Consider the following 16160-nt stretch of genomic DNA (forward strand, 5'->3'; position numbering starts at 1 on the left):
CAGTACGCCAAATAATAGCACAGCATTTATTTTTTCCACAAATTCAGTCACATAAAATATGTGATTTACATGTTTTTCCAGACTAGGAAATTAGAAAGCCTAAAACTGAAAAAAAAATAAAAAAATAAAAATTAAAAAAAAAAAAGTGCTTTGCTAATTTTGTTACGATGGTCTATCAGTTGTTAGTCTCTGGGCTGGAAGTTTCACGTAACTGCCCACGTAGCTTTGATATCTCCAGGAAAAAGGCTGCAAACACTTTGGTTCCTTCAATGTAGTTGTGTCTGTGAAGAAGGAAAGAAAGAGAATGACGTCCTGTTAGGCCAGTCTGCTGTTCAGTTAGTAGCCTAGTCCAAGGTTTGAGTATATTCAGGCGAGTTTGTGAGACTGGCCACCAAAAAGAACTGACAAAAGATCTCATAAAAAAAAAAAAACACCAATTTATTAGTAATGAGTTTAGCATGTGGAATCACTCGTCAGCTCCTTACTACTGTCCTTCATCATGACTTACTCTAGTTCAGGAGAAGGGTATGAGGAAAAACACCTCTCCAAAAATGAGAAGAAAAAGTCTTGTGTTCTAACTCCCCATTCATACCTGTGACGATGGCAAATTTCTCAGAGTCAAGAGCATAATTATCACAGCCCAAAGAAAAGGACAGAGAGGTGACTTCATTTTACTCTCTGATGTGAAAAGTACAGATGTGGTTTGCTCTCACACATTTACATTGCAAAGAACAGAAGGATGAAACAGCTTCCTGAAAAAAGGACAAAGTGCTCTGAAATTCTGGATACCCTGGAACCGGCACACCTTTGCAGGATTCCTTTGCAGGATTCTCAGAGAAAACTGTTTCAGTATAAAGTACGCTGATTACTATCGTCTGTAACTGAAAGTTTTGGGGCTAAACCAAGGGGGAAAAAAAATCGTCTGAGAATTAATTTTAGGATGAGCTTGGCAAAACCCAACTCAGAAACTGCAAGGGCAGCACTCTAATATTGATATAGTTACACTAGTTTGGCTCGCTGTAATATAAATACACTTAACCATCAGCCTGAGTACATCTGACTGCAACACTTCAAAATGGATGCTGTGGGGAAAAGTGCCCTTCTACATCATCATCTTTCAGACCAGAGGCAAATTTCACTGGCATGGCAATGAAAACTGCCACTGTGATGTACTTAAAGATGGAGTAGACATTTCATGAAAAGTACATATAGCAGTTTGTGCTACATTTGGAATTCTGCTTTCTGCATGGCAACACAACAGGTTTGCTGGAGACAGTAGTTTGGGACTGTCCACTGGAGAACAAAGGTTCCCATCCATCAGTGGTTATGTGTGAGTACCAGAAGACTTCAGTTCTCCACCCTTCCCTTATAGCACAAATGAATGAATAAAAGAAACCTGCTTATTTTCTCATTTTGGGAGTGCTCCCCAGCATCGGCCGCTCCAATCGGAAACATTATCACCCTTTTCTGCGTTATGGTCTGAAACAGTCTGGCAATAGGAATTGTTGAACCATCCCGAATAAAATCTGGATCTTCTCCAAAAACTGAAATACATGCAAAGAATTAATTAATTCATAAGTGAAACAAAAGATGTTTTCTTCTGTTACCAAATATCTGTAATCTGCTCAATCATGAAGAGCTTCTGAGTAGAAACTGTAGCTAAATGATGTCATGGATCAGTTGCACTCTACAAACCTCTGGCTTTGTAACTGTACATGAAAGAACTAAACAAGTTTTTTTTTTGTTTGTTTGTTTGTTTTGGCTACTCCTATTAAATACACCCCAACTCAGCAAGATGTGGAGGCTGAGTTGTTCTGTCAAAATCAATGACATACATAAGGGTACATGACCATAACACTGAATCGGGAAATCCCTTTTTTCTTAATGGATGAGCACAGTTTCCCTGCAGACTTGCAGACACATCAAAAACTAAAAAAGAAGAAACATACCTGTTTTTATTGCCCTTCTTGCTGCTTTATATAGTGGATCGTTAACGTCAGCAACCCAGGGTTTCGCACCCAGTGGCATAGACACTTTGAGTTTGTTTGGACTGTTCCTCTTGGAAAACACATTCTTCAAGTGCTCCTCCACCTACAAGGCAAACACCTTTCAGTTAGATGCTTTCATCTTCTTGAAATTGCTCTTACGAACATCTAAATGCTAGAAACACTCAGTTTACTACTGGGGTTGTAAAGTTGTGAGGTGCTAAGGGGGACTTTAGTTCACACAGTAGAAAGAACCTGGCTTTGGCTTCTTACCTGTTGTTTCACAACTGAAAGGTCCATGTAGGGGACTTGGCGAATTGAAAATTTCCCTATGACTTTTGCTGGAATGACTGTTTTAATTCCTGGTTCATGAAAAGCTCCTTCAATCCCATGAATAGAGAGTGAAGGATAACGCCACAGGTGCAGAAGTATCTCTTCCTTCAAAAAAAAAAAAAAAGACAAAAAATAGAAGAGGGGAAGAGGGTGACACTGGAACCATTCACAACTGATAGAGTCAAAGTGAACACACAAGCGTTTTCCATCCATGTTGTACTTGGAGACCTCTGTATTTTAAAGATACTCGATTTGTAATTCAAACTAATCCTGTCTTTTCATTTAAAAAAATACTATTCCTTTCAGTCAACATTAGCTTCTCTGTAGAAACGTTTAGATTGAGAACAGCTTTTCATGCACAACAAGAAATGTGAAGCACTATTAAAAATATCGTAGCAGTGATTTTTTTAGTGCCAAGTAAGATCAGAGCAACTGATTGACCATCTACGGATCTCAGGGTTTCTACAAGGAGAAGCCTGTGACCAGTTTAGGCAGACCCCATTCAGTTGATACAAGGTGAGAAATCCTTCTAATGAGCAGTTAAAGAGTAGGAGAAGTAAGAGGATAATATTCAAGCTGATGCTTTTTTTATGTTTCTGGAGAAGGTAAGAAGGAAAAAAAATAAAAATGAAAATTCTTATTCTAAAGAAGGAGAGACAGTAAGAGGACGCTTTTTTTTTTTTTTTTTAAAGTAGCTTTGTAAGCTGGTCTGTGCGCAGAACCCCAGAGCGCTACTCCTTTCTTTGTACTCCATTTTTATGGCATTGGAGCATTATGTACACATAGAATTTGCACCACTTCACCCAAATATAGGTAAAGCATCAAAACTCATTTACTGTTGCATTATACTTGCACATTACAGATTATTACAATCTAGCTTAGGCCAATTCAGAAGCTTCTTCATGGAAATAAAAGCATTCACATTAGAACTAATACCAGTATAATTATGTTAGTAATAAAAAATGAATCACTCCTCCCTTTCTCCAAGCTGCGAGCCTTTTGCAAAGAGATTTTTCTAAGCCAGCCCTCACCTGCTGATTTTTATTTAGGAAATAATTTTTAAATTCTGGCAAAGAAAAGCTTATAGCTTTGGGTGTTTTTTTGGCATGCTCAACAGACACCAAGATCAATAAACAAAATTAACGAATGAAAACCACCCAAAACACACCAGCCTAAAGCTGCCTCCCATTTTTCAGAGCTGAATATAGTTTCTTTCCTACTCTGTAACCTGTATGCAGGGTTTTAAATGCTTACTTTCTTTGGTTGGTTAGTTGGGGTATGGAGGGAGAGGGTCTGCATTACGAGAGACGGGGGAGACAAACGCTTTGATTTGCTCATTTATTATTCATATCTTGGATCAACTTGCCCAGATGTTGTAGCTTACATTTTCAGCAGATTAATTTAATTTACCTTTTAATGCTCTATGCTCCTTTATTTTGCCATTGACTGAAATTATATTTCAGTTTGGCTTTGCCCATAAATGCTATGAATGGGTGATTTAAATTATTTCTGCTGTCCTTTTATACAGATCTTATTTTACCTTGGTACTGTAGAGGAATTTTTTCACTCCACTATTATTTTTATGTTCCTCTAGATCATATTCAATGGATTCATACAATTTCCTCTCCTCCTCTGTCAGGGCAGCAACACTGTCATAGATTCCAGGGATCTGAATATGACCTGTGGGATCCACAAGGCTATCTATGAAAGAAGACAAAGATATCATTAAAAGTAGGACCTATTTTTTCTGCTTGGCAATCACACTTTTTCCCTTCTACCTAACTCTAGAGTTAACCAAATGAGTAACCCTAACAACTAACTCCTAACAACTCTAGGCAGCCATCAGGTTGCCACACGGAATTGATTGCCACATTGAATTGATGTATTTTCATGTTTAGTAAGAAAAGCACTGAGCTACTGTTTGCCGTGGGTCAGCCCAGCTGCCGGGATACAAATCTGCATTAAAATGTTAGGTTTTACTACCTGTGTATGTAAAGTAATCCTTAAACATCCTTGATGAGCATCTGAGTATTAGACTGAAAACAGCTCAACAAGCACATCTGGTCTTACCAGGGACATTCCCTTCCTCAGCTGCTGTCACCATAGCTGTGCTGAGATTTGGAAACCTGGGAATCACGCTTCAGTTAGACTTGACTTACTCGGGTCAATTAAGTATGGCACTGATCTTCATTAGGTTGATTGCTAGTCATTCCCCAGCTACTCCTGAGCAATGATGCACGTTATTACCCAGCAGAGCTACCAGGTCCGTCAGCGGCTCGTGAATGATGCCTCCAAAAGTTCCAGAGTGAAGGTCCTTGTCACCACCCTCAACCTGTGCCAAAAACATGGCTTAGATGTAAATAGTCCCTACCTCATTCTTCCGCAGGTATTTGTTTTCCACAGGGACTGGTAGCTTTGCTTTTTTAAACGAGGCCACAAATAAATGGAAAGCTATTATGAGTTTCTATTCATGAAATAGGAAACATCATGTCAGGAACAATCTGCTCCTGGTAAAGAGAAGATAGGACTTTGTTTTAACCACTGGAGAGAGAAATTCAGCTATCTATACTATTTACTGGCATTTGAAAGCAAGGATCCCTCTCCATTTCCTCTTTTGCTTCAGTAAGATTAAATACATCATAAGTGAAACACTTGCATATTACTGTTTCTAACATTGCAGAATAAATGCAAAAATCTTCCTAACAAAGGCAAGAAAGAACCTTACTTGTTTTACATTAAGAAAATATATGTCCAACCTTAATTCCAGATTGCAACAAATAAGAATTTAGAAGCATCTCAAATCACACAGCTTTAGAACAGAGAAAGGCATTTGCTTTATTAAATGGGTTGTTTTTCCAGACACATTTGCATACTCAGGTTTATCTTAAACTATATTTGTGCAACAAACTTGTTTATTCTTCTCTAAACCTCATTAAAGGCAACTGTCTGGTAGCGGGCAGAGATCATTTCTGATGTTTTAATATCATAATTTGTCTTAATCTAGACTTAGATAAATTGAATCGAGGCTGCTGAGGTTGCTTTGGTTAAAAGCAAATTTCGTTCATTTTCAGACATAAAGGTTAATGTAGATTTTTCCTTTAGGTCCCTAGTTCTTTAATCTTCTCTCTGAATTTCTTTTATGCTTTAAGTTTCCAGATGACAAATTTCTCTTCATTTCGCAATAGCTCACATTGGCTGCTAAATATACTGCAGTGCACTGTTACTTGCTTCTGCCAATGGCTGGGAAAATTTTGCACAGCTTTTAAACACAGGGATCCAACTAAATTGAGTGCCTCTAGGCAGAGATGTTGCACTAAGCAGTATCTGCTGCAGAAGGGCAAGAACAGCAGAAGAAATAGTGTTGGAGTGCGGCGGGGAGAGGTGCAGGGACAATGATGCAGGAGAATGGAGTTGATGTGAGGAAGGGGTGATGAGGGAGAGGGACAGGAGAGTAATCGGGTAGGAAAGAGAGCAAGAGGAGAGAGTGGAGATTTCTCCTGAGTGGAGAAATGATGATTGAAGAGAAATTAATGAAAGCAAATTAAGGCTAACGACTGAAATGAGGAGGGAAATCTGCACAATCAAGGAAGAGTACGAAAGACCTGCATTTGTAAATATTCAGCTTCCTCTCAGCCTTTCTCTGCGTGTAGAGACAGATGTGATCACAGGAGCATCACTGCTCACTGGTCAGAGGCCTTGCCAGCTGACGTGAACCTGTGTCTCTTACCTCCACAAAGAAGCAGGCGTTGCCCCGTGTCCCATATGTGAGGGCAGGCTTCTTCTTGCTGAGCCAGAGGTTGTCCGAAATCACAATGTAATCAACATTTGAGAAAAAGCACTGTTTCTCTTCTTCGAGTAGCTTCTCTAGCCCCAAAGACCCTGCTTCTTCCATACCTTCAATAATAAACTTGAAGTTTACTGGTATAGCCTGAATGAACAGCAGAGAAGTCTGGGTAAGGAACAAGCACTTTCAAAATTAAAAAGGAATATTTTTTAAAAAAAAAAACAGACTGACTTGCAGTATGCAATATATTAGGAAAAGAGAGACATAGGATATACATCTTGTTTCAATAGAAGGGGTATTGACAGATACACACATACAGTTTCCCATCAAAGTTTGTTTTTCTCTACTTTTTTTTTTTTTTTAAAGGAGAATGTAAAAGCAAACACCTTTTAACTTCTGTTTCCAGAAAACTTGCTAGTCTGTCATGGGATTTCTCTTTGGTACTATTAAATACTTTAATTGCTTTGGAAAATCTGTGTAAAGGCAATGGCATTTTCACAGAATATTCCCAGCCTCTTGGATTCCCGCTACTAGTGCCCATGTGGGAAGCACTGGCAAAGGTCCACTGCTGTTGTTTGTTGTAGGTAACACACGTTACCTATCGCCAAGGGTAGTCACCTGCTGGTAAAAATGCTGATGGTGATTCCCTGATAGTTGTCTTTCTGGCACTCATGAATCTGTAGGCCTGCTAGCTCATAAGGATGCATTTCCAAGAGTAACAAAGAGAACTTTTATTGTGGAATAGTGAGAGTTGGAAATGCTGACATGTCCCATAGGAAAAATAAATTTGAACTTAGCTTCCCATTCCAATTCATTTTCTCATTGCAGGCTTTAGGAAGCTTTCTGTTTTAATTCAATTCTCAGATTAAACCCAGGAACAAACGTTTAGAGTTAAATGAACTTGTGCTATGGATGGGTTCACTGATGGTTCTTCAAATGGCCCCAGAAAATTTAGAAAAACAGTTTGTGTATATTGCCTGATGGCCCGTGCTGTTTTCTAAGGGAAGATCCCCAAATGACAAATATTTATTTTTGTTTACTTGTTAAAAATGACAAAACAGCTATTAGTGATTTGAAAAAATGGAAAGCTGCAGAAAGACAGACATCTGTCTGTGTTTGTATATTAGGGGCACCAAGGTAAATTCAGTACTACTGATGCAAGAAGACCATTAGTTTTCCAGAGGCTGCACAAAGTCTTTAAAAGCCAAGACTTGCAACTCAAACTGTGCCATGTCATAGCAGAGGCAGAAAACTGTTTTTCATCAGTCTAACAAAATGTACTGTGTAAAATCACCCTAAAGGGTGTTCGCTGACCGAGTAACAAACTTAGAGTATATGTTGGTTTAATTTTGCACTGGGGATAAAACTACCACAAAAGTATTAAACATTCAGATTTAATGATAACTACGTTGGCCATTGTAGGGTTTAGGCAAGAGTTTGATTCTTAGACCTATGGCAGTCTCTAAGCAAATATATTTGCACTTGGTTAACGCACCCACTCAAAGCATTTTCATTGATAGATCTATTGTTGAAAGAACATGCCGTTAGGAATAAGCATTTTAGGTACTTTCTTCATGCATACACAAACTGAAGGTAACTTACAGGTAGCCAAGGCCAAAGATCAACAGAATTAAACAGTGCAGATGAGATTTCATCACCATTCCCTGATATATGTTATTTTACCATTTTAAAAACTACCAAGAAAATAGGGTATCAAAGCTGTATAATGTATGTAATATAAATTAAATGCTTCCCCTAGTTTGTTTTCCCTTGCAGGGCAATGACAGCAAAACCATTTCTACATTGCATAAAGGCTACTCAATATAAAAATACTTGAGTATGTATTTGTACTGGAGTGGAACCAGTGCCCTGGATATAGCATTAGAAATAAGCTGATATTTCAAAATACACATAGTCTGTTGGGGCAGAGAGGTATTATCTATGTCAAAAGAAAGTAAATGCATTCCTCCAGAGAGGTACTATAATAATAACTAAATAATTCCTCACTGATACCTACTAATTTCAAGGCTCTAAATGTTTCCACTGCGTTTATCCAAGCTAAGACTGGTCCTTTATTATCTGTTGCTCCACGGCCATAGAGATTTCCTTATTAAAAAAAAAACAAAAAAAGATGAAAGATTTCAAGCAATCTTTGAAACTCCTCTAGTCACTTCAAAGCACTCAGAAAATTCCTGTTGCCACAGAAGCTGTAAAAGAGGTGTGTCAAGAGAGGTGTCAACAGAATCAGAATTTCATTGACTTGTTACAACGAAGGCGGTGGTGGTTTCCCAGTGGACTATACTTCTTTTTGTTTTTTTATATACATCATACAGTGGTTTCTGCTACTTGCCAATTTCTGGGTTCCACTTTTGTTCTTAAGAGCTGTTTCATAGAATCATTAAGGTTGGAAGAGACCTTCAAGACCATCTGGTCCAACCATCAGCCTACTACCAATGTCACCCACTAAAACATGTCCCTGAGCGCCAGGTCCTACAGGTATAGGTACAGAACATTTTTTTTTTAGCACTCAACCATACAGCTATATACAGGAACAGACTTTGGTTTCATGTACAGCAATATATACCTATGGCAATTACCACTGGAGGCAGAAGAGTTACCCCAATAAAGGTGTTTGGAACCAGACCCAGCAGATGGGAAAGGGTGACTTAATGGTTATAGTGTGGGGAACCAGGATCTCTGGGCTCTTGGCCTTACTCATCCTTTAACCTGCCATCCAGCATTTGTCTTCAGTGAAAGGAGCTTTCCGTGCTCTGCTGATTGCAGGGGAAAGATTGCTACATGAAGAAGGGCCTGACCTTCTTCCACCCAAATGCTCCTAAGCTCCAGTGTGGTGGGTGGAGGTGCTAAAGGATTATGAAGCAAGAACAGAAAGGGTGAGGAAGGACAGTGGTTGATCCAACAACAACCTTAAAGCAGAAATGGACTCTCTAATGAACACTCTGTAAAGTGACATTAACCTCACATGGCTTTTCCACACCAAATATTAAGCAGTCTCGCCAGTCACAGCATGACATCAAGATGTAAAGCTGCAGGATTTAGCCCACAGATTTCCATGGGAGAAGTGCTCGTGCTGTAGTTAAGTGTACAAGGAAATTCCTCCTACTGGAGATCCCCGAGTCACATATCCAAATAATGACACAAAAACTATGACCAGGTACACACCATCAATTTCAGTCAATGTGTAAGGGTCAGTTTTCCATCCATCTTCCTTTCTGGCAGGCTGCACATCCACATGGCCATAGAAACAGACAGTGGGGTTTTGTGGATCCTTGCCAAGCTCCCCGAGAATAACAGGCGGCAGTGGGAGGTGCTGGCCATCAGGAAGCTATAAAGTAATATTAAAAAAGCAATAAAGGAAAAAAACAAACCTTTGAAAACTTGCAAATGTTGTAAGAAGAACTGGAATTCTCAATTTTGAAAATGTTTCTGCCTACTCAGTTGGCTCTAATTTGATCAGGTCCTTAAATCTGATTTTGAATCCAAATCTAACCTACCCAGAGGAATTAAGATTTTCTCCACAAATGCTTAGGTTGTGCCAGGGCTTTATGGAGTTCTTCTAATGTTGCGCTGTCATAAATGCACTCTTTAATAAACTTTTACTTCCCAGCAGTAGAGAAGGCAATGTCAACTGTGTGCTATAGTGACAAAAGCATATGCTGTGGCATTAAAATAGTCAAAAGCCACACAGAAACTCATGTGGGGTTGATTTTGCAACAGACAGATGGCAGGAGGCCTGCAACTTCAAATAACAAAACAAAATAAAGTTTTCCTGGCAGGATGCGGGAACAGCCATTAAGGAATGTTTTTTAGGTTGAGGTTCCAAACTAATCCTATAATTTGTAGGTATGCAGAACAGATCTCCACGTTGGCCGAAAGAGGCTGGGTGTCTCACAGAAGAAGCAAGAAATAGGAAGTAAAAAATGTGTATACTCCTTTGTATTCACAATAATATCGGTCTGTATCGGTCTGTTGCAATACCAAAGTATAGCAGCTTCTTGCCCAGCAATCAAAGGAAAAAGTCCGTTTTGTGAAACAATATTTTGGCCCTAGACAGAGATGTATCTCTGGTGTCTGCTCCAACAGCAGGTCATCCATTCCTTGCTGTTAGAGACACAGGCTGTTGCTATATAACTTGTCAACCATAATTGCACTTGTGGTCTCCTAAGTCTGCTGGTAATCAGTGTGAGGAGGGGCTGAATTCAGCAGGTATCATGTGGCTGTGGGACTATGGATAAATTGTCATCTAGCTACCAAAAATACCAGTAAGTCATAAGAGATATATGCATATACATAGCATTGACAGTGGTAGGCAGAACATGACATACGTGCAGGTATGACATTTTAAATACAAGAAAAGGACAGGCACCTGATGTGATCCCAGGTTTACTGAATTGACAGTGGCTCCCAAAGCTGCAAGTTTGCCTGCTGCCAACGCCATCATTCGTATGACTTCTTTCCTCAGGGCTGGTTGCACGGAATCGCTTTCCACAGCCACCCATTCCTGGAGATCCTGTGCAGGAGAACAAGTACAGCTAAGTAAGACAATTGGTCTAAAACCCAGGAATCTGTGGTTGGCCTGTGGATATGTAAAGCTTCTTAGTGGAAGACGGTTTCCCTTCCATCCTGTCACAGCAACATCATGGAAGCTGTATTTTTCCACCTGATAAAGGTTTGCCAAGAGCCAGGATCCCCTTTCTTGTGCCTACAGCGTACACATCAGCTCATCAGAGCCCCCAGCACATCATCAGAGCCCAATGCTGTCACTTCTCTGCAGAGCTCCCTTGCAGACAGAAGCAGGAGCTGCAAGATCTGGCTTGCTTCTCCCATTCGGGTGCATTTTGGCTCGGTGGAGCCTTTCTGTGCCCACACCTGGAGGGTCCCCACAGCCAACTGGTCTATGGAAGTCCATGCAAATCCCACTTCCAACTAAAGTATCCCCAGTACTGACTGTCCCCTTGCAACCTTGCTTAGTGGCACACCTGATGCCAGATCCCAAACCCTGCTGTTACCTTAGTGGCAAATACTCATCTGGCATGGGGAGCACAGGCCTCCGGGACATTACAGCTGCCCTTCAGACATTTCCCTGCAATAAAGTTCTTACCTTAATGAAATGACTTTGATGCAGATCAATATACTGGAAGATCTCAGTCTCCAATGCTGAGGAGGATGGGGAGGACATTCCTGCCTTAAAGAGCAGCTCGAGGGTGAGGTGGACAGTACCTGAAAGTTAAAGATAAAATTCAACATTAGAGACATCCTGCAATTTGCACTTCTGTTCATTGCTGAAAACCATAGACAACTGCAAAACACTGAGCCTTATTTAAATCTCATTTAATTCCTTCAGGCCATGAGAAAGGATGCCTGAGACATTTTACCACATAAAGTCTGGAATCAATTCATAACTAATTTTCTGAAAGAAAAAAAAAAAAAGTGGGGAAAAATGACCTAAGAGTAAATAGCTTTACAATTTCTGCTTTATAAGGAAATAAAGGGAAGTATTTTCTAAAGAAATTTTTGCTGCATCATTTCTCAATGCACAAACCTCGCACTGCGCATTCTGCAAAGGCAGCTGCAGGGGAAGACTTGCAAACACCAACACGCACCATCTGCCCAGGGGACTCATCTTTCTTCCTCTTCATTTCCAGAAAGAGAGAGAAAAATGGATTCACTGACACACGTTGTGTGTTTCACATGAATAAGGGATAGCAATCCCAGTGCAGGAGAGTGGCTCCAGCAAATAGCTTCTGCAGTTGAATAAGAACAGCAGCAATACCGAAACACTTGATAAGTGCAGAAGTCATTTAGTGCTTACAAACCTCTCTGTGCCTTGTTTTTCACAAGATGAGTGAAGATTTAAAAGCCATAGTATTTTGGTGCTTTTCTTCCTTTCTGCAGTTTTCCTTTCTTGTTTCCCTAAAGTGCCTGCTGTAGTTCCTGAATCAGTGTTAGCCAAGTAATACGTAGAGGGTGGGGCTAAGTTCAGAATAGCTGCTGTATAGGGCTGTGCAATGGGATGGATCCCAGGGTCAAGACCCAACACGCTGACTTTAAAAATATTCTGTGCTGGGGATGAAACGTGCAGTTGCAGGTCCATACCTAACTCCTTAATTCTGATGCATCGTTAAGATGATAGTCTATAGCAATAATAATATTTTCAATTATGTTTCTCTGACAGAGAAGGAAGATGGAAAACCCGTGTTATGAACAAGAGGAGGGAGAGGAAGTAAGAAGAGTAGGGGAGTGGAAAGAAGAACTGGGTTTATTCCACCTGGGAAGCAAGCACTCCAGCTTGGTAAGGCACTCCAGCACCCAGTGACATGGTGTGCTTCCAGCAATGGACACAGCCACTTTTATTGCAATGGTACTTGAAATGTGCAAAGATTAAAAAAAAATTAAAAAAATAAAAAATCTAGGGTAAGCAGGCTCTTTTAACCCAGTCAGGTAGTTCATTTCCTATACTCAGTTACTCCAAAGAGTCTGGAGGTTTGATCTTTAAAATCAAACTAGAGCCAGCAAATCTCTAAGCAAAAAAACACTTTTGTGGTTCTACTGTTGACCTAAAAGCCTGCAAGACCTGTTTTTAAACAGTAAGGTGTTTGTCCTCTTGTCAAAGCACATTTACCTGTAAAAACTGCAGATCAGTTTTGCTATAGAGACAAACGAGACAAAACAGCTTTGTGAACACTCCCTGAAACACTGCCTCCATCATAAACTCTGGGAACTTGGTGAAGGACAGGTCTAGAAGTTGAAGAGCGATTATGGAGATCCTGGCTGCATGAAGTTTAGGCTGCATTTTCCAACTTTTCCTTGCAAGCAAGGTTACATCTACCCTGCCTGTGACACAGCTCGCTCTGTGAAGTAAAGCTCTGAGAAGCCCCAGTGCACTGGATCTGATCACCAGAGTCCAGTTCCTGATGCCTGCTGACACTGGAAGGACTGGTGTTGCAAGAGACCAAAAGCCAGTTTCACAGTAGATAAAGCTGCAAAGCACAGATGCGGAGATGATTTGTTGATTGAGACAAGACAAATCCAAACCTAGGGGATTTTAAGGGTGGAGATATTAAGCACTGAAACATTACATGACACCAAGCTGAGTGGTGCAGTTGATACAACAGAAGGAAGGGATGCCATCCAGAGGGACCTGGACAAGCTGAGAAGTGGGCCCATGTGAACCTCATGAGGTTCAACAAGTCCAAGAGCAAGGTGTTGCACCTGGGCCGGGGCAGTCCCGGACATGAGCACAGACTGGGAGAAGAACTCACTGAGAGCAGCCCTGCAGAGAAGGACTTGGGGGTTCTGGTGGATGAAAGGCTCGACGTGAGCCAGCAGTGCGTGCTTACAGCCCAGGAGGCCAACTGCGTCCTGGGCTGCATCAACAGAGGGGTGGCCAGCAGGGCGAGGGAGGGGATTGTCCCCCTCTGCTCTGCCCTTGTGAGGCCCCACTTGGAGTGCTGCGTCCAGGTCTGGGGCCCCCAGTACAAGGATGGTTTTAAACTAAAAGAGGAGAGATTTAGATTGGAGGTTAGGAAGAAGTTCTTCACTGTGATGGTGGTGAGGCACTGGCACAGGCTGCCCAGAGGAGCTGTGGATGCCCCATCCCTGGAGGTGTTCAAGGCCAGGCTGGATGGGGCTTTGGGCAACCTGGTCTGGTGGGAGGTGTCCCTGCCCATGGCAGGGGGTTGGAACAGGATGGTCTTTAAGGTCCCTTCCAACCCAAACCATTCTGTGATTCTGTGATTATTTAAGTGTTAAGATGTTTGGGGGGGGGGAGTGATAATCAAAGTACCACCTTGTTTTAACCAGCAGCAGGTCTGAGGAGAGCAAAGGTTGTCTTTATGCTGATCTTTATTGCAGACATCATAGCTTCCCCCTCAGAGCTCCTTAGGGAGCTGGTCCCCACATGGGGAGAAGAGGATGGGTCACAGCCTGTCTTCACAGCAGAGGTGCTCCAGCCCTCTGATCATCTTTGTGGCCCTCCTCTGGACTCACTCCAACAAGTCCATGTCCTCCTTATATTGGGGGCCCCAGAGCTGAACACGTTAATGGTTGTTAAAGTATCCAAGTTCATATAATGAGTAAGTTTTGGTTTCTCCATCATACGTGATTTTCCCTCTTTCTTCAAATATTCAATTTTTCTGAATTCCATGCATTTTCTTTCTAAAAATAATGAGTACATAGTTTGCAGCTTAGAGTGACTTGATGAAATGCAGTTCTTTTAATATCACATGAAGGTCAGAATCACAAAAAGTTGCTTTTACGTGGGGACAAGTGCTATGGTGATGGTATCCTCCTCTGCTTATGTTACATGCAAATGACCTGGAAAGATGCAGACAAGAGACATATGTCTTCAAGTCATGTTTCATTAGCTTTTAAGCGCTTAAGAAAAAGAAAGAATGAACATTAAACACTGTGGAAGGAAAAAAAAAACATTCAAGCAAGTAAAACATCCTAGGAATAAATGAAATAATTATTTGAGATTTTCCAGAGATGGACTTCAATAAAAGTTTATAGAACATCACAAAAAATGTTGCTTTCATAACAGAGACAAGCATGAATAGTGGCAAAGTTCAGAAAATGATTGCAAGGAGATACTTACACAGTCCTCTGAAGTAGCAGGGCACACCAAACGCTAACAAGTCAAACAAGAAATCAGGTAACAGCTATGTTGTGCTGCAGTTCATGGAGGGAGGGAAGCAGCACGTCAATGCATTGCTCATGCACAAACAACGCTGATGGAAAGCATTTGGACAGTATAGGGAAAAGTTTGTGTAAGAAAGGGAGTCTGATAAAGGAGTAGAAAGATTTCAGGCAAGGCTAAAATAGCTCAGAGTTGCAAGGAGGGGAAAAACAATGTGAAAGGGTGATAAAGCCTGCAAAAGAAAAAACATCAAACAAAGACTTCAGTGTTCAATTTTGAGTGTATTTGATTTGTTCTCATTCTAAATTGCAGTTGCTGCCTTATGGAAAAAAAGTAATATGACTATTTTTAGAAATAATGTCTGACAGTCACACAGTTTCTCTTCCTTCATTCCTTTGCAATAAGAACATTTTGTGTCTCACTTCCTTCCATCTCACTAAGTACTGTTAAAAGAAAACTTAGCGTCCTTAGGGGATGATTTAATAAGAAATTTAGGTTGATTTTTTTAACCATGATGAATCTGTGATATATCAGCTAAGCTTACAAAGATTCAAGAAGCAGCTCCTGAATGTGTTTTACTGCCCTCCTCCCTCTTCCTGGCACGTATATGTCTCAGGTTGCAGTCCTCCCTGAGATGCTGAGATACAGCATTTGACTGGGGCGTGGGGAGGGATTGCCAATGAAAGCTGAACATTTTGCAACCAACTCATGGGAAAATAAAGTCAGAAATCACCTAGTTTGCCAAAAATGTAAAGAACAATTGACATGAAAAGAAATAAAAATGCGTATGGTGGTAGGAGCTAACTGATCGAACCGGTGGTAGTGGGCTCCCTCAGAAGAAACCTTCCCTCTACGGAAATGGCATTGGGGAAGATAACTGAGATACCCGGGTTTTTATTTAACTTCCTTTAACAACACTCACCGATAAGTGGCCTACCTTTGTCAGAATCAGGCAATCAAGGCTCCGTTTCCTCTCCAGCTAAGGGGGTGAGGCCCTGAGAGGTGGCAAATTGAGGCGGCAGCTCTCGAGCCAAGCCCTGACCACGAGCAGTCGCTGGAGCTGTAACGACCAGAGGAGCTGCACAGGTCCGGACACAAGCACAAAGCCTGACCACAGTTGGAGATGGTTACAGAAACAGCATCATGCCCAGCAAGCTGTGTGACAGCAAGGACTGGGTTTGGTGGAGAGCGCAGGTAAAACCTGGCACTGCTGGCAGATGAGGGTGCAAGCCCCAGCAGCCAGCTCTGGAGGAGCGTTGCAATAGGAGCTGCCTCCAGGGCGTTTCAGAGAACGGCAATGACAGACACCGCATTCCTTGACCAAGTTGACCCCTCAGAGAGAAAAACAAGACCACAGCCCTGCTTTGCTGTATTGTGGATGATATTAAAGAAGAAAATC

At 41.2% G+C, this 16160-nt stretch overlaps 1 protein-coding gene and 1 long non-coding RNA gene across 6 annotated transcripts in view; one reads left to right on the top strand and one right to left on the bottom strand.

The window, feature by feature from the left end:
• CNDP1 (carnosine dipeptidase 1) overlaps window positions 1-16160 on the bottom strand; it is a 16232-nt gene continuing 72 nt past the window's right edge. Inside the window, exons 1-12 of one of the 5 annotated variants that reach the window (XM_080581104.1) lie at window positions 15699-16140; window positions 11225-11343; window positions 10490-10633; window positions 9286-9448; window positions 8120-8208; window positions 6046-6246; window positions 4566-4650; window positions 3859-4019; window positions 2259-2423; window positions 1950-2091; window positions 1397-1544; window positions 1-281 (exon numbers count right to left, since the gene is read on the bottom strand). In XM_080581104.1, the coding sequence (XP_080437230.1) occupies window positions 176-281; window positions 1397-1544; window positions 1950-2091; window positions 2259-2423; window positions 3859-4019; window positions 4566-4650; window positions 6046-6246; window positions 8120-8208; window positions 9286-9448; window positions 10490-10633; window positions 11225-11302 (1482 nt within the window). In that variant the 5' untranslated portion in view covers window positions 11303-11343; window positions 15699-16140 and the 3' untranslated portion in view covers window positions 1-175. The other 4 variants (XM_080581103.1, XM_080581101.1, XM_080581100.1 and 1 more) reach the window with 4 other exon arrangements.
• LOC308190127 overlaps window positions 12351-16160 on the top strand; it is a 17453-nt gene continuing 13643 nt past the window's right edge. The window contains exon 1 of the long non-coding RNA XR_013946923.1: window positions 12351-12415. This is a non-coding gene — a long non-coding RNA (uncharacterized lncRNA). The remainder of the gene's footprint in view (window positions 12416-16160) is intronic.

Source organism: Anser brachyrhynchus (genome assembly GCF_964034855.1).
Source record: "Anser brachyrhynchus genome assembly, chromosome: 2".
NCBI classification, from domain to species: domain Eukaryota; kingdom Metazoa; phylum Chordata; class Aves; order Anseriformes; family Anatidae; genus Anser; species Anser brachyrhynchus.